The sequence below is a fragment of the Ceratotherium simum genome, chromosome 12 (assembly GCF_057802395.1).
Source record: "Ceratotherium simum simum isolate JZ-2026a chromosome 12, ASM5780239v1, whole genome shotgun sequence".
NCBI classification, from domain to species: domain Eukaryota; kingdom Metazoa; phylum Chordata; class Mammalia; order Perissodactyla; family Rhinocerotidae; genus Ceratotherium; species Ceratotherium simum.
Window position 1 is genome coordinate 4,817,213 of NC_141911.1, and position 18,976 is coordinate 4,836,188.

Consider the following 18,976-nt stretch of genomic DNA (forward strand, 5'->3'; position numbering starts at 1 on the left):
TTTTTATTACTAATATATTTATTATGAGAATTTAAAAAAAATCTTGATTAGTGAATAATAGCAATTTTTACAAATCTAAAAATCTCAATTTCCTCAAACAAAAAGGATGGAGAAGAAGAAAGAAATAAAAATGTGACAAATGTTTTATCTTACAGAAGGAAGAGTTAATGCTTATTTGGTCTTGAAAATAATGGAATGATTTAGATTCAAATATTTTAATGTAAACTGAATCAATGTTTAGAAAATAAAACATATAGCTTTCAAATTAAAAAATATAATTGTGGAAAAAAGTGATAAATATAAAAAAGGTAACTTAAAATGTCTAACATTAGAAATCATATAATAAGATGAAAGAAGTAGGATTAAACACATCACAACAAATATGGATTAAAATTTCCCTATTTCAAATTTTAAAATAATCTATGAATTCATGGCAAAAAAGAATTTCCAGGGAGTGACATCAGCAAGGTGGTGGAATAAGAGGTCCCCTACTCATATTTGCCACAGCCACAATAATTTGACAGCCAAATATGGAAAAATTACCTTTGTAGGATCTTTGAAATCCAGGCAGGATCTTGCAAAACCCAGGTGGAGCCCACGACCAAAGAGGTCCAATTTGAGAAAGTAGCCCCATGCCTCAATGGCAGGCTTATTGATCATAGTCCTGGATGCATACCCAGAAATAGCCCTCTTCCCTTGTTGACTTGGTTAGAGCCCCATTTGACCTTGGTCCTGCCGCCAAAACATCTGCTGGGCCACCCACCGGAAGACACACCCATCCATACCCCTGGAGGCAGACCTGCAGGTCTTGGTGCAACTGTGAATCTTGAAGTGGTTCTGTAACTCAGTTCCAGTCCTTCCCAGCACAGTCCTGGAGCAGTCCTGCCTGCCCAGGGAATCACCAGGATACACACCTGTGCATGCTCCCAGAGGCAGGCCTGCTGATCTTGGTCCTGGCAGTGAACATGAAGTAGTTGCAGCCCTGCTAAGCCAGTGTATACGGTCAGTTCTGCCCACCTAGAGACCTTCCCAGTGACCCAGCAGGAGCCCTTCCAAGGATCTAACAAGAGAATACCCATCCAGGCACCTTATAACAAGTCTGCCATCTGTGGACTCAACTGCAGACCCTGTAGTAGACCCTTGTTACAGTGCCAGTTCACTTGGCCAATGTCCTGGAGGCAGTCCTGTCCACCCAGGGCTCAGGCAGAATCCATGTCTGCTCAAGCCCTTAGTCAGATGCCAGCAAACCACAGACCAGATAGCAGTCACATAACCTGGGTCCAGTCCCACTTCAACTGCAATCCTGGAGGCAATTCCATCAGCCTGGGGATCCAACAGGAGGCTTTTACTTGACAAAACAGTCTGTAAAAGCTGGAAGAGATGTCTGCTCCTTGAAATGCACAGACAACAACACAAGGCTACACGGATCATGAATATTCAACAAACATGATACCAACAAAGGAAACTAACAAAGCTCCGTCAACTGACCCCAAAGAAATGGAGATCTAAGATTTGACTGAAAAAGAATGTAAAATAATTACCTTAAAGGAGCACAATAAGATGCAAAAAAACACAGACAGATGATTAAATGAAATCAGGAAAGCAATGCATGAACAAAATAAGTTTAATAAAGAAATAGAAATCATAAAAAGGAACCAAACAGAAATTCTGGAGCTAAAAAAATACAATAACAGAAATGAGAAATTCAATAGAAAGCTTTGACAGTAGACTAGATCATTCATAAGAAAGAATCAGCAAACTTGAAGACAAGTCATTTGAAATTGGCCAGTTGGAGGAACAAAAGAAAAAAGAATGAAAAATAGTGAAGAAAGCACATGAGACCTTTGGGACATCAACAAGAAAATGAATATAAGCATTATGGGAGTCTCAGAAGGAGAAAAGAGAGAGAAAGGGACATAAAACTTACTTATATAAATAATGGCTGAAAATTTGCCAAATATTGGGAGAGATATGGACATTCAGATTCATAAAGCTTAAGGACTCCAAGCAAGACCAACTCAAAAAAGATTATCCTGAGACACATTATAACCAAATTGTCAAAGATCAAAGACAAAGAGAGAATTTTGAAAGCAGCGAGAGAAAAGCAACTCATCACATACAAGGGAATGCCCATAAGACTTTCAACAAATTTCTCAGCAGAAGTCTTGCAGGCCAGGACAGACTGGGATGATATATTCAAAGTGCTAAAAAAAAACCTGCTAAAAAAAAATACCCTACCCAGGAAAACTATCCTTCATAAATGAAGGAGAGTTAAAGATAGTCTCAAACAAAACCTGAGGGAGTTCCACCACTAGCCTTACAAGAAGTGCTAAAAGGGGTTCTTTAAACTGAAATGAAAGGACGCTAAGTAACAACACGAAAACATTTGTAGTATAATTCTCACTGGTAAAGGTAAGTATAAAGTCAAATTCAGAATGCTCTAATACTGTAATGGTGATATGTAAATCAATTTTAACTCTAATATAAAAGTTAAAAGACAAGAATATTAGAAATAACTACAGCTACAATGATTTGGTAATGGATACACAATATAAAGAGATGTAAAGTGTGACATCAACAGCATGAAATATGGGGTGCCAGGGAGAAGTAAAAGTGTAGAGTATTTGTATGCAATTGAGAGTAAGTTGTTCTCAGCTTAAAATAGACTGCTATATTAGTCTATTTTACTTCTATGTATAATATATTTTATGTAAGCCTTATGGTAACCCAGAGGAAACACAAAACTAGTACATACACAAAAGATTAAGAGAAAAGAATCAAAGTATACCATTACAAAAAATCAACAAATGACAAAGGAAGACAGCAAGAGAGGAAAAAAAGAACAAAGAAATTACTAAACAGTCATAAAACAACAAAATGACAATATTAAATCCTTAGCTATCGATAATTACATTAAATTTAAATGGATTAACTTATTTAAGCAAAAGACACAGAGTGGCTGATGGGTTAAAAAAAAAAAAAAGGAGATACAACAGTATGCTGCCTACAAGAGACGTGTTATTTTTAAGGACACAGATAGGCTGAAAGTGACAGGATGAAGAAGATATTGCATGCAAAAGATAACCATAAGAGAACAGGGGTGGCTATCAGACAAAATATACTTTCAATCATAATCTGTCACAAGAAACAAAGAAGATCACTATATGATGATAAAGGGGTCAATTCGTCAAGAGAATATAACAATTGTAAATATATGTACCCAACATTGGAGGACCTAAATATATAAAGCAATTATCAACCAAACAGAAGGGAGAAATACAACAATACAATAATAGTATGGATCTTTAATACCCCACTTTCAACAACGGATAAATCATCTAACAAGAAAATCAAAAAGGAACCAGAAGACTTGAATAACCATATAGATCAAATGGACCTAAAATATGTATACAGAATATTCCATCCAATAGTAGCAGAATCACATGTTTTCTCAATTGCACTTGGAATATTCTCCAAGATAGATCATATTTTGGGCTACAAAACAACTCTTAACAAATTTAAGAAGACCAAATAATATCAAATATCTTTTCTGACCTCGATGGTATGAAATAGAAATCAGTAACCAGAGGAAAATTGGAAAATTCACAAATATTTGGAAATTGAACAATACACTCTTGAACAACCAGTGAGTAAAGAATAAATCAAAACGACAGTCAAAAAGTATCTTGGACAAAAGAAAATGGAAACACAACATAATAAAACTTATGGAATGAAGCAAAACCAGTTCAAAGAGGGAAGTATTTAGCAATAAAGCCTACATTAAGAAAGAATAAAGATCTCAAATAAACAACCTAACTTTACTCTTCAAGAAACCAGAAAAAACAAAACAAAACTAAGCCCAAAATTAGCAGAAGGAAGGAAATAACAAAGATTTATAGAGCAGAAATAAATGAAATAGAGATAAGAAAGACAATAGAAAATAGCAACAAAACTAAGGATTTGGTTTTTTAAAAGATAAACAAAATTGACAGAACTTTAAGTAGACTGATCAAGAAAAGAAGAGAGTGGACTCAAATAATAAAATTATAAATGAAAGAAGAGATATTACAAGAGATATCACAGAAATACAAAGGATCATAAGAAAATAATATGAAAAATTATACAGCAACAAGTTGAATACTTAGAAGAAATGGATAAATTCTGAGAAACATACAATTTACCAAGACTAAATAGAATATCTGAACAGACCAGTAATGAGTAGGGAGATTGAATCAATAATTGATAATCTCCCAAAAAAGAAAAGCCCAGGATCAGACGGCTTCACAGGTGAATTCTACCAAACATTTAAAAAAGAATTAATGCCATTCCTTCTCAAACTCTTTTAAAAAATTGAAGAAGGGGGAACACTTCCAAACTCATTTTATGTGGCCAGCATTATCCTCAGATCAAAGCCAGATAAGGAAACTATAAGAAAAGAAAATTGTAGGCCAATATACCTGATGAACATAGAGGCAAAAATTCTCAAGAAAATACTAGCAAACTAAATTCAATAGCACATTAAAAGGATTATACACCATGATCAAGTGGGATTTATCCATGGGATGCAAGGATCATTAGACATACACAAATCAATAAATGTGATATAGCACATTAAGAGTATGAAATACAAAAATCATACAATCGTCTGAAGAGATGCAGAAAAACTATTTGGCAAAATTTAATATCCTTTCCTGATAAAAAAAATTCTTAACAAATTAGATATAGAAGCAATGTACTTCAACATAATAAAGGCCATATATGACAAACCCACAGCTAACGTATTCAATGGTGAAAAGCTGAAAGCTTTTCCTCTAAGATCAGGAACAAGACAAGAGTACCCACTGTCACACTTCATTCAACATAGTACTGGAAGTCCTAATCAGAGCAATTAGGCAACAAAAAGAAATAAAAGGCATCAAGCTTGGAAAGGAAGTGGTTAAATTATCTCTGTTTGCAGATGATATGATCTTATATACAGAAAACCCTAAAGATTCCATCAAAAAACTGTTAGGACTAATAAATGAACTCAATAAAGTTGCAGGATAGAAAATCAACACACAAAAATCAGCTGCGTTTCTATAGGCTAAAAACAAACTATCTGAAAAAGAAATTAAGAAAACAATTCCACTTACAATAGCATCAGAAACAATAAAATACTTAGGAATATTTTTAACTAACAGGTGAATGATCTATACACTGAAAACTATGACTTTGAAGAAAGAAATTGAAGAAGACACAAATAAATTAAAAGATATCCTGTGTTCATGAATTGGAAGAATTAATATTGTTTTAATGTCCATACTACGCAGAGCAATCTACAGATTCAGTGCAATTTCTATCAAAATCCCAATGGTTTCTTTACAGAAATAGAAAAACAATCCTAAAATTCGTAAGGAACCACAAAAGACCCCGAATAGCCAAAGCAATCTTGAGCAAAAAAGAACAAAGCTAGAGGCATCACACATCCCTATTTCAAACTATGTTACAAAGCTATAGTAATTAAAACAGTATGATACTGGCATAAAAATAGACATATAGACCAATGGAACAGAACAGAAAGCCCAGAAATAAACCCATTCATAAGAGTGAACTAATCTTTTACAAGGGCATCAAGAATGTACAATGGGGAAAGGTTAGTCTCTTCAATAAATGACGTTGGGAATACTGGATATCCACATGGAAAAGAATGACATTGGACCCTTATCTTACACCATGGATGAAAATTAACTTGAAATGGATTAAAGATTTAAATGTATGGTATGAAACAGTAAAACACTTAGAAAAAAAAACAAGGGAAAAACTCATTGACGTTGGTCTTGGCAATAATTTTTTGTATGTGACACCAAAAGCAAAGGCAAAAAAGCAAAAATAAATAAGTGAGACTATGTCAAAGTAAAACATTTCTTCACAGCAAAGGAAACAATCAACAAAATGAAACGGCAATGGGAAAAATATTTGCAAACCATATATGTGATAAAGGATTAATATATAAAAATTATAAGTAACTCATACAACTCAATAGCAAAAAACCACATAATACAATTTAAAATGGGCAAAGGACCTGAATAGACATTTTTCCAAAGAAGATGTATGAATGACCAACAGGTATATAAAAAGGTGCTCATTAATCCTCAGGGAAATGCAAATCAAAACCACTACGCAATATCACCTCACACCTGTTAGGATGGCTATTATCAAAAATACAAGAGATAGGTGTTGGTGAGGATGTGGAAAAAAAGGGAACCCTGCGCACTGTTGGTGAGAAAGTAAGTTGGTGCCGCCATTATAGAAACAATATGGAGGTACCTCAAAAAATTAAAAATAGAACTACCATATGATCCATCAATCCGACTTCTAGATATACATCCAAAGGGATTGAAATCAGGATCTTGAAGAGATTTCTGCACTTCCATGTTCATTGCAGCATTACGCACAATACATATTATTATATTAGACTGGAAGCAATCTAAATGTCTTTTTTTGTGTGTGTGGAAGATTGGCCCTCAGCTAACATCTGTTGCCAATCTTCCTCTTTTTCTTTTTTCTCCCCAAAGCCGCAGTATATAGTTGTATATCGTAGTTGTAGATTTGTAGCTCTTCTACGTGGGATGCTGCTTCAGTATGGCTTGATGAGTGGTAAGTAGGTCCACGCCCAGGATCCAAACAGGATCCAAACCAGCGAACCACAGGCCGCTGAAGTGGAACGTGTGAACTTAAGTGCCACACCACCAGGCCAGCCCCTCTAAATGTCTTTTGACAAATGAATGGATAATGAAAATGTTATATGTGTATATATGTACATATATGTGTATATATGTATATATGGATATTCCATTATATCCATATATACATATGGCATATTATTTAGCCTTAAGAAAGAAGGAAATCCTGTCATTTGCAACAACGTGGATGAACTTGGAGGACATTTCACTTATGCTAAGCAAAATAAGCTAAACACAGAAAGATAAATACTGTATGATCTTACTTATATGTGGAATCTAAAAAAATCAAAGTCACAAAAACAGAGTGTAGAATGATGGTTGCCAGGGGATGAGCAGTGGGGAAAATGGAGAGATGTTGGTCAAAGGGTACAAACTTCCTGTTATGAGTAAGTTCTGGAGATCTAATGCAGAGCTTGTTGACTATAGTTTATAATACTAAAATGTCTACTTGAAATTTGCTAAGAGAATAGATTTTAAGTGTTCTCACCACACACAAAAAAGTAACTATTTGAGAAATGGATGTGTTACTTAGTTTGTGATAATCATTTCACAATGTTACAAGTATATCAAATCATCACGCATATACTTTAAACATACACAGTTTTTCTCAATTATATCTCAATAGAGTTGAGAAAACATTTCCTAATATATGCTCTTTTTAAAGAAATAGATAAAAATAAAAATACCAGTCAAAAATTAAATAAATGGGCTAAGATAAGCCAGACAATAACCGTAAGCAACAAAAACAACAATAATTTGGTCATAAAATGTATTTAAAATAGCAAAATTTTAAACAAAAGTAATAAACATCTATCAGAAGATTGATTGATATTAACAAAATGCCCAGCCAGCAACTGTGATATAACAAGCATGGATCCTTATCAAAGTAAAAGAAAACTTGATATAAATAATAGAAGAAATTGTTGCAATTACAGTGGTAGAATTTTTGATAGATTAACATTTGAAGAATTAATTAGAGCATAGACATTTTAATAATTAATGAATTTGTATGTAACAATATTTGAATGCATAGTACGTTATTTTCAAATATCCATCAAACATTCAACAGAAGATTCTATATGTGGTTTTTCACAATAGAAAAAATCATGTAAATTCTAAGAGCAAGTCCTTCTAATTCACATCAGTGACTTTATTTCTAGGTGTGCAGCAGTGGTGAATGTGTGAATATTGAAAAGGTCTACAATTCAACCAATTGCTCCTCTCAGTGCAACGAAAATGCTGTAAGATTTTACTCCTTTTTAAATTAATGTCTTACCAGTCATTTAGTCACATAGGACTTCCTTCCTGAGCCTGTGTGTGTGTGAGTGTGTGTTTGTGTGTGCGTGTGTGTATGGAGATTTTTAAGTCAAGTATACATTTGGGATCCATTTTTTTCATGTAACATCAGTAAAATTGATCCAAAGACCCAAACCAGGTATTATATATAGAAATTTCCAGTATTGCAAGTATATGTTTTATCATTGGTCTGGCAATCTAGAAACCCAGTAATTTATGTACATATGAAGTTTAAACCAAAAGTTGAAAGTTAGATCTATCATAATGTCACTTATAGTTAAATTACACCAATGCCAACATTAGCCTAAAGCTTTTGAGAAAAACAACAAAAAATTATATATATTTTTTGCTAAGTTAACACTGTTCAATACTAGCAGTACCTAGCAGCTTGTGTTTATGGGTAACATCTTTCCCAAGCCCAATTAATCTATAACACTTAGACAGAGTTATATATGTATCAGGTACTCTTTCAAATACTTTACATATATATTAAATTGTAAAAGCTTCATAACAACCTTAAAAGGTGAGTATTATTTCTATGCCCACTTTTACGATGAAAAATGAGTCACACTGATGTTAAGGGAAAGGAAAAGCTGAGATGTAAATACAGAGAGTGTGTGTTCTTAGCCATTATGCAATGCTCTTTGATGAACCAAGCATTGTGCCACCACATTTTTCCCATGTTAATGTTACCTCATTATTACTAAACCTAGTTACAGTCTGCTCTTTGGTTACGATATGTCCAACTCTAGAAGGGGCTGTTCGTTTATTATCGATGTCTTCTGGAGAGTTAAGTCAAGTCATCTCGTCCGTCTGGTTTTGCACTTGTCAGAATCATTCTATTGTTCAAAGGCTGTCTTCAAGTGTGATTACTTCTTGCATGTCATTTGCTTCTTTTTTTCCAACATTGGTTTTGGTATACAGTTTAGTTAATTAATCAATAAAAAGTTTGTATGTATATATGTGTGTGTTTGATGTAGAATTAGCACTAAGCTAAGTGAGGTGCAAAACACAGCTTATGTCAGTCATTTCATAAATTTTACGATTGACTACTCTTCCAGGTGGATGGCAGTGAACTTGAGTGCCAGTGTGAGGAAGAACGGGCACTTGTGGACTGGGAAGAAACCTTAAATATTACCAGTGAGCATCCTAGAATATCATATCTTGCATATATCAAAAGTCTAGCCAGTGAGAAAACTTTTTTCTTATTTTCTAACTCAACTGTACATATATTGTGTTTCTGTATGGATTTGTGTGGTCTTTTTATTGTTTGTATATTTAAATACTCAAATTTGAGTATACTAGAATTGCTTTTAGAATTAATGTAACTTCTAGTTAAATTTGGATTAGGTCTTCTAAGAACTCATAGCACAACAAGGCCTTTTCTGTAGTCAGTTAACAACTGACAACCAAACTTTTCCTGCTGACTGTGGTTCCCTTAAACACAATGCAATCTTGGGTGGAGTGTCAAGTGCTAACACAGATGATAGTTTGTATAATATTTTAGCCTTTTACTTTATATTAAAAAAATTGAGGGAAGAGGGGTTAGTTCAAGTCCTTTGAGGAAGGGAGAAGCTGGATTGTCAGAGCTCAGTTAATTGTTAACACTCCGCTGTCCTCAGTTGATGTCTCGGCTGAAGCTCATGTTTTTGATGTTGCAGATGTCTCCATCCTGGTTGTTGTGCTTGTCCTTGTTGCTATCAGTGTTGGGGTGGTCACAGTATTAATTCGCTACCAAAAATGTATTAAGTTGAAGCAAGTTCAGAGGTATGTGTGTATTTCCTATGTGTTGAAAGGGACCATTACTGAGAATATATAAGTTTTCTGGCCATAGAGGATACTTGATGGGGGAGAAGTATAAGCCTCTTACTGAATACTAAGTAAGAGTAGCAGGAAATCAAGCTTTTACATACTTTGTTCTCATCCTAATGCTTACCCTAATGGTTCCCAAACTTTACTACACATTGGAATCACAGTGGATTTTTCAAAGAAATACTAATTTTGGCTCTTCCCTCAGATCTAATTTTTATAGGGTGTAACCTCAGTATCAGTCTTTTAAAAATCTCGTAGATTATTTAATATTCCCCATAGGCTTGTGTAAATATTCAATTTCCTTCTTGACAGTGCACCTGGAGATACACTGGGGGTGGAGAACAAAGGATACCTTGGTGATGATCCGCAGACAAGTACTGAGACAATCTTAACTGGTATTCAACCCCTACATGTAAGAAAATTTCACTTGCAATAGTCAACTAATTGATTAAAAAGCAGTTGTATATGTGTTTGAGGTGGAACTAGCCCTAGGCTAAGTGAGGTGGGAGATGCAGAAGAACAGTTTAATGTGATTCCACACCAATGAAGCCTTCAGTGTACAAGTGGAGAAGGAGAGGATAGCAGCACTCAAGCAAGCCAAGACACTATTTCAGAGCAGAATATACTGATGAAATAAAATATTGATTTGTGTGCTATTGGAAAAAATTTGCAAACATAAACTATATTCTGGGACATAAAACAAGTCTTAATAATTGTAAAAGAATTAAAGAAAATAAAATACAAAGTATCTAAATCTGTGGGAAACTAAAATTAGTAATTAAAAGAAAAATTCATAGCACTAGATACTTACGTTAAAAAGTAAGAAAGATATCAGATCAACGGCCTCAGCTTTCACTTTAAGAAAAAACTGGAAAAAGTAAAGCAAATGAAACTCAATGTAAGCAGAGGACAGGAAAAATAAATATCAGATTGGTCACCAATGAAATAGAAAACAGAAAAGTAACAGAGAAAATAAGTGAAAGCAAAAACTGTTTTTTAGAGAAGATTAATAAATCTTATAAACCTCCAGCCAGACTGATCAGAAAAAAGTAAGAGTCAGCACAGACTATCAGGTTTCAGAAAGGTGACATCGTAGAGGATTATACACGTATTAAGTTGATAATTGGAGAATCTTATGAAAAAACATTCTTTCAATGTATTTGATAGTGTAATGAAATAGTAAACTTTTTGAAAGTGACAAATCACCAAAGCTTACCCATGAAGAAATAGATAACCTGAATAGCCCTGTATCTAGTAAAGAAACTGAATTTGTAGTAAAAACCTTTCCACAAAGAAAATATTATGCCCATATAGCTTTAGTGATAAATTCTACCAAACATTTAATGATGAAAAAATACCAATTCTATATAAACTCTTCCAAAAAATGGGAGAGAATAGATATTTCCCAACTCATTTTATGAGGACAATATTTTTCTGTTACCCACCTAGACAAAGTCATTACAACATAGAAAACTACTTGCCAATGCTTCTAGTAAACATAGGTACAAAAATTGTTATTAAATTTTAGCCAATTGAATATCACAATATATAAAAAGGATAATGTGTTGTGACCAAGTGGGGTTTATCCCAGGAATGCAAGGCAAATTTAACATTACAAAAAATCAATCAAGCTAATTCACTGTATTATCAGACTAAAAGAGTAAAATCATACAATCATCTCAACAGATGCAGGATTAGCATTTGAAAAATATCTAATATTTATTTCCGGTAAAACTCAGTCAACTAGAAATATAAGGGAACTTCCTGAAACTGATAAAAGTATCTACCAAAAAATTGTACAGCTAACATCATATTTATAGGTAAAAGACTGACTGCTTTTTCTCTAATATCAGGAACAAAGCAATCATATCCACTCCCACCACTTCTATTAAACGTTTTACATGAGATTGTAGCCATTACAATAAGGCAAAAAAAAAAAATTGGAAAGAAAAAGGTAAACTCTTTTTTTTTTTTTTTGAGAAAGATTCGCCCTGAGCTACATCTGTTGCCAATCTTCCTCTATTTTGTATATGAGTCACTGCCACAGGATGGCTGATGAGTGGTGTAGGTCCACATCTGGGATCCAAATCCGCAAATCCTGCTTCAGTGGAAGCACAGTACACCAAACCTAACCACTAGGCCATGGGGCCAGCCCCAGTAAACTCTTTTGATTTGCAGAAGACACAATCATCTATAGAAAAATTCTATAGTGAATAAAATGAATTTGGTAAGATTTCAAGATACAAATCAGTAGACAAAAATCTATTGTGTTTCCATATGTAAGCAATGAATAATCAAACAACCAAAATGAAATAACAAAATAGCATTTACAATAGCATCAAAAATATGAAATGCTTAGGGATAAATCTGACAAAAGATGTATAAGGCCTATATGTAGAAAACTACAAAACATTGATGAGAAAAATTAAAGAAGACCAATATAAATTCATGAAATACATGTTCATGAATCAGAAGACTCACTATTGTTGGGTTGTCAATCCTCCTCACATTGACCTATAGATTCAAAACAATACTAATCAAAATATCAGCAAGATTTTTTGAAAAACAAATAAATGAATTTAGCCAAGTTACAGGATAAATAACAATAAACAGAAATTAATTGTATTTGTATACTAGCAACAATGTGAAAATACAATCAAAAATATAATTTGAAATATCCCAAAAATGTGAAATATTTAGGGGTAAATATGACAAAATATTAACCAGAACCGTACATGAAAAATGGTAATACATTGCTGAGAAAAATTTTACGCGACCTAAATAAATGGAGGTCTAAATAAATGGAGGCCACATATATACAGCCAACTGATTTTTCACAAAGGTGCAAAGGAAATTCTACGGAGAAAGAACAGTTTTTTCACAAATGCTGATAGAACAACTGTACATCCATAGGTACAAAGATGAACTTTGATCCATTCCTTGAACCATAGACAAAATTAACTCAAACTACAGTAATATACATAAATAGACATATCTTTGTCTTGTAAAAAACTAAAATTAAAGATGTACAAAACTAAATTATAGTGTTGAGAAATAAATATTTGGCAGTAAAAGTATAATGACACACAAGGAAGAGGTCATTATTTTAAGTCAAGAATGTGACTAGTTTGGGGGAAGGAAGAGAGTGGCAATAATGACAGGAAATTTGAAATGGCAAAGTTTTATTTCTTAACCAATGCACTGATTACAAAGATATTTACCTTAAATGGTTTATTAAGCCATCTGTTTTGTGTGTGTTTTTTTAATCTGTATTGTATTTTCCCATGAAATGATTAAAAATAAATGAAGGACAACAATACTAATTACAGGAGGGGATGTGGACAGTGAAAACTCTCATAAAATATAGTGCAAGTGTAAATGGTACAACCAATGGGGAAAATTAGTACTGTATACTAAAACTGATAATACACATGGCCTGCAACCCAGCAATTCCTGTCATATGAATACATTCAACAGAAATGTGCACATCGGAAAACGTTTACAACAATATTCCAACAGCACTGTTTGTAAAAAGTGAAAATGATCTAAATGCCCACTAAAAGGGGTGAACAAATTGCTCTATATTCATACAGTGGAACACTTTTGCTGTTGTTAGTGCTGTCGAGTTGATTTCAACTCCCAGCGACCCTGTGCACTGCAAATTGAAATCCCACTGGGTCTTTTTGCGCCATCCTCTCACCCTCCAGCGCTGTGTCAGACAATGCTCCATTGCTATACATAGGGTTTCATGGCCAGTTTTTTCAGAAGTGGGTGGCCAGGTCCTTCCTCATCTGTCGTAGTCTGGGAGCTCCAGTGAAACCCGTCCACCATGAGTGACCCTGCTGGTGTTTGAAATACCTGTGGCATATCTTTCAGCATCACAGCAACACACAGCTGCCACAATATGACACCCAACAGCCGGGTGGTGTGGTTCCCTGACTGGGAAACAAACGTAGGCCCTGGCGGTGAGGGCAATGTATTTTAACCACTAGACCACCAAATGGAACGTTACAGAGAAAGAATAAGAAATGAACTACTGACATCTACAACATACAGTTGTTTGTATGTATGATCACAAACATACCATTAAATAAGACACCAAATCCATAAGCAACTGTATGATTCAACTTATACCAAGTTCAAGAACTGGGAAAGCTAATCTATGGTATTAGAAGTCAGGGTAGCACTTACCAGAGGGGAGGGAGGATCTTCAGAGGAGGTGATAAAGTTTTATTTTTTGATCTGGGTCAGTGTTGGTTACCCAGACGTGCTCATTTGTGAAAATTCATCCATCTCTACGCTTTGTATTCGTGTATTTCTTTGTGTATATTTTACACTAAAGGAAAACATTTACTATATGATGACCTAAGAAAAAGCTGACAATCCTGCAGAGTCCTGGCAAGTAGAGGCCTGTTTAGTGCCTTTGAAAACAGCTGTGATTACTCATGCATTCACCTCACTGAAAAAAAAATGTGCGTGCAGATTAATAAGCTACAAAGGCATTCCCTTTTCAAAAAAACATCGTCCAACGAAGAAAGCATTCTTGATAAGATTATACTGATGAAACTGCCCACTGGGACCTAAGTCTTGAAGGAGGGAACATAAGAATTAAATTTTGAGGCTAAGTATCAACTGACCATTGTTAGTGGCAAACGCCAATGAAAATATAATGGTGCCGTATTTTAAAATTAGGATTTTTCGGTTAGTGGTGGGCTTGTTACACAGCTCCGGAGGTTTTGAATGCTTTGCCCCAACTCTACGTGTCCCATAAGGGCTGCATTTTTTTACTGCACATATTGCAGAACATGCTCCCACTCTACCCCCAGGAACACATGTGACACCATAGAAGAAATACTTCTACTGACTTCTCTTGAGTATTTAGGGATGAATAGTTAATCCTTCTCTGGTTATATGATAGTTCATCATTTTTATCCATTTGTACTTTTTCTTAGGTCAATGTTGACCCCAAGATGGTAAAAACAAGACTTAATTGTCCACTCAAATGGACAGAAAATATTGTGATAATTTTTTAAGCTTACACTGATTTTCTGACATGAAACCATAGGATGCTAATATCAGTCTCACATATTTCCTTGAGGTTTAAATAAGAAACTGTATGTAAATGTACTTAGCACAGTGTTTGATACAAATTTAGCACTTAAAATATGTGTTAATTATCTACTATGCCTCATATGCTGTTGCAGTTACATTCCTAATTATGTTTTTCTTAAATTAACATGCAAAACAGTTGCCCTCGCTGAGTAGGGAGCCAGATGAAGGTGGCCTGAGCATGTGATCAGTGACGAATAGTCACAGAAGCCAACTAGAGGTTCAAGTAGAGCCTGGGGCATATTTCTTACATTTCTAGAATACAAGATCCTTAAGGGCTTTTGGCTTTCTGTTAAATAAGGGAACTTAGAGCAGGAGCTTAATAAATATTTGTTGAATATATGAATAAATTCAATTCACTTGTAGTGGTGTATATAACATAATATACTATAAATATATAATATACCATAACCTAGGTTGTACAGGAGAGTTGGGGCCCTTGAATATCATGTTTAGACTTTTTGTATTATTTGTCATAAAATTTCATAGATAATAATGATTTAGTTAATGCTTGTTTGACACATTAGTTACCCATCAAAGGCCAGTTCTCAGCAAAATTGTAGTTTGGGAAAGCTCTGTCTTTGGTGTCCTTTCCCTGTTACATTAATTAGACTTGGTTATTTTTTCCCCGGCACCCAGTGCTTCTCCTAGGTTTCCACAGGACATGCTTTCCAGTTGTACTAACACCCGCTGGGGGTTAACAGAAAGCACCTCAAAGATGGTAACCTCAGCCAGGCATGTCTGTGTTACAACAGTAAGTGCTGGAAGTCCTCAAAAACCTGCAAGGTCCAAAGGGATGTAGCTCGTTGTGGAATTTCAGGCATTCTGACAATTAGAGATATTAAGATTTGGAGGCCTACAGGCTTGCCTCATGCTACTCATACATAATACATGAAGAAACTCTCACTCTTCTCATGTGTACGTTTGCTTTATAGGTAAGTTCTTAGACTCATCCATCACAAGAGAACAACCTAGGGAAGAATATTGTTCCCGTGTGTGTTAATATTTGTACGTCTACTAGGACTGTATTCCAAGGATGGCTGGAAAATTTATTGGATGGGCTTGGGAAATAGTCATACTTGCTTGAATACTAATTGCAGGTTAACAGTATCTCTCTTCACTAGCAGAGAACTGCAGAGTCCTTGGAGAGACTTCCAGCCAGTTTTTCAAGTCCGCACTACATCACACTGGTATGGCCCTTTGCCTTCTTTCTGTTGGTTGTGCTAGTCTGTGTCCATTTCAATAATGATTTTGATGCCACCTATTCATTTGTTTCTTGAAAAGGTCCAATAATATAACATAACTCTGTGATTCAAGGCAGAAATAGGACACTTCCTACTTCTCAGCGGGGCTGGGATTAGGGTGAGAAGAGCACAGTGAGCCTCGTAAGTGCTCACTAGGATACTGTCTTTATTTAAAATATTGACATTGTGTTCATCATGAATTCTTAGGAATTAGTTTTTATTTTTAAAAACAATGCATTAACATATTACTTATCATGAATGCTGAGTTTGTTTGTGCCCCCTAAATGTTGCTCCTGAGAGGAATCCTCCTCACTTCACCCATTCCCAGCCCTGGTTCTCAGGGTTGAAACCTAATGATGGCTTCCAGGGAGGCCTTGATCAGCCTGAGCGCTCTCCACTGACTGAGAAGGTGTAGTCCCTGAATCAATATTGATGAGAGAGAAACAAATTAGCCAAGTTAGCACGCACGTGCATTTGAGACTTGAGCCAAAAAAGAGAAATTACAGGGTCTCTAGGATCACCCAGACCACTAGTCTCTATATCTCCACCTGTGTCCTCAAGGTCACACCATAGAACACTTCATATTCAGAACTGGGGGCTGAAAGCACCCAGATTCTCAACTACGTATTTTTAAAAGCAGCAATTCTCATTACGCTTTCTTTATTAATGGCCAAAGGGTGTGATTAGGTCAGTTGTCAGTCTGTGGTTCCACAGACGCCTCCTATCACACAAAAGGATCCCAGCACGTGCTGTTCAGCCAGGGTGCAGCTGAATGAGCACCTCTCTCCGTGCCCCACTCAAGCAGTACAGTCCATTTGTATAGATTGGTTTTACTGGGATTTTAACAGAGATTTTTTTAACGAAAGCTCTAACACTTGAAAAATGTTTGGCAATCTCTTACCAAATATATTGTTGGAGAGATTCACAACAATGTTTACAAGGACAAATGGTTTCTGATAAAACTTCACTTCATCAGAACTATCCCTCCCGATCCCATAGCATAACTGTCTTAGCTTTTTCATGGATCAAGAAGAGGTAGTCTTCATGTATGTCTATGCGTGATATCTGGCACAGTTCCTGACTCAGCAACATGTATTTATTATAGAAACCTGCAAGTAAAGATCCAAGAGGAATCGCAAACCCCAATGAAAGTGCGAAAGTGGTAGGTTCCCCCCTTTTTAAATTTTTCGTGTGCTAGCATCCTTTTGTGTTCTTTACCTACTCAGTGATTGGGAACATCCTCTGTCCTTCTCAAAGAAATAGGAAGGTTGAAATTGTTTTCTCTGATATGCTAACATTTCTAACAGACAATTCAGCAGAGCATGTTTTAGTCCAAGAGTTTTCAATCTGACCAAAGGAGCAAGCTAGAATTCAACAGTGTCAATCTCAATACACTTTAGAAATAACAGCAAAACAAAACTTCTTTCTCAAACTTTTCTTGGCCGGAGTATACATACCCATGGGTTCTCATGAAGTACTTTAAAGGACATAATAGTAATCACAGAAAAGGTATCAGTCCCAGTGGAACAGTGTTTTTCCATGATTGCTGTACCCAAGTTTACACTTACCAAATCAATACCTGACTACATCTGAGGGATGATTTCACTTTTGAATTACTAAATCTATCCTAGAAAATTTATCAAAAAATTGTGATTTTTGTCAAAGGGAGACAAAATGAGCATTGTTTGGCTACATTTCAGAGTGTTTGTTTTCATTCCTTCATGCATCCATTCAGCATGATTTTTGCTGAGTTCTTACAATGTCCTGGGTTAATATGAAGCTTCCTCCGTAAAGCGTCCTTACAAGAACTCCTGCCCAGTACACCTTGCCTGCTGAGATGGAGAAGGAAAGACATTCCTAATGGTCCTTCCAATCCACAAGGATGAATCTGTCTCATATTGGAGAGTGGAGAGAGGTGCTCCTTAGTACAAGCAAACTGTTTCGCTTCCTGGAATGAAAAACAAAGTGATTTTCTTTTCTTTTGTGATAGGCTTGTTCATTTTATAACTGTAATTAGCCACGGCTAAGGAAATCTGGAAAAATGTGAATAAATGTAACAAAATCCAGAAAGGTTATTGTAATTAGCAGATATAAATGAGTAGCTGAAGTATAACATGCTTATAGATTTTGCAGAAAACAACTTATTTTTAACCATCTGTTTCTATTTAGAGCTTGAAATTGGATATCCAAAATGGCTGTGCAAGGCTAGGTTGAGGATTCTGGACACAAGATCTTCACAACCTTCCCTAGATATTTGCTACACAAATTTCTGGTAGTTTTTCAAATGTTCTTTATCCAGACAGAAAATGTTGAAGAAAAATAACTTCTTTCTGTAATATTTACCTGTAGAAGTCACAATCTGTAGCATAGACATGTGCTATCCAAAAAAAATTCTTATAGTTTTTCAAATGCTCTTTAGCTCAATACAAAAATAAACAGTCGCTGTGCTCTAGTATTTTCCTACAAAATGTTAATCTAGTTACTTAAAAAAGAATCAAACTTTGCAGATAGCAAATTATGACAGAATTTGTCTAAGAAGCAAAACATTGCTTATAAAAGATTATTTCTTTGGGAGCATAAAAGTACTTACCTTAATTTGAACATGACATGATTACCACTAATTCTGGTTTAAATGAAATTCTCTCCTGCAGAAATGCCAAGGAATTCAGTGCAGGAAGGCATCCACTTCCACTAGTTAATTAAAAAGTAGACAGCTGTCCCTCCCATTTCCTATCGGTGAAGGAGGCAGAATAGTCACCTTAACCAGAGAATAGTTCTTAAAATTGTGGTGTC

General features: G+C 35.1%; 1 protein-coding gene across 1 annotated transcript in view; it reads left to right on the forward strand.

Annotated features, from left to right (window-relative positions):
- The window catches only part of ADAM7 (ADAM metallopeptidase domain 7), a 69,412-nt gene extending 50,774 nt beyond the window's left edge, over positions 1-18,638 (forward strand). The window contains exons 17-23 of the mRNA XM_014789840.2: positions 7,883-7,963; positions 9,080-9,158; positions 9,680-9,785; positions 10,143-10,242; positions 16,064-16,129; positions 17,289-17,345; positions 18,353-18,638. Coding sequence (XP_014645326.2) covers positions 7,883-7,963; positions 9,080-9,158; positions 9,680-9,785; positions 10,143-10,242; positions 16,064-16,129; positions 17,289-17,345; positions 18,353-18,397 — 534 coding nt within the window. The 3' untranslated portion in view covers positions 18,398-18,638. The remainder of the gene's footprint in view (positions 1-7,882; positions 7,964-9,079; positions 9,159-9,679; positions 9,786-10,142; positions 10,243-16,063; positions 16,130-17,288; positions 17,346-18,352) is intronic.
- The last annotated feature ends 338 nt before the right edge of the window (positions 18,639-18,976 follow it).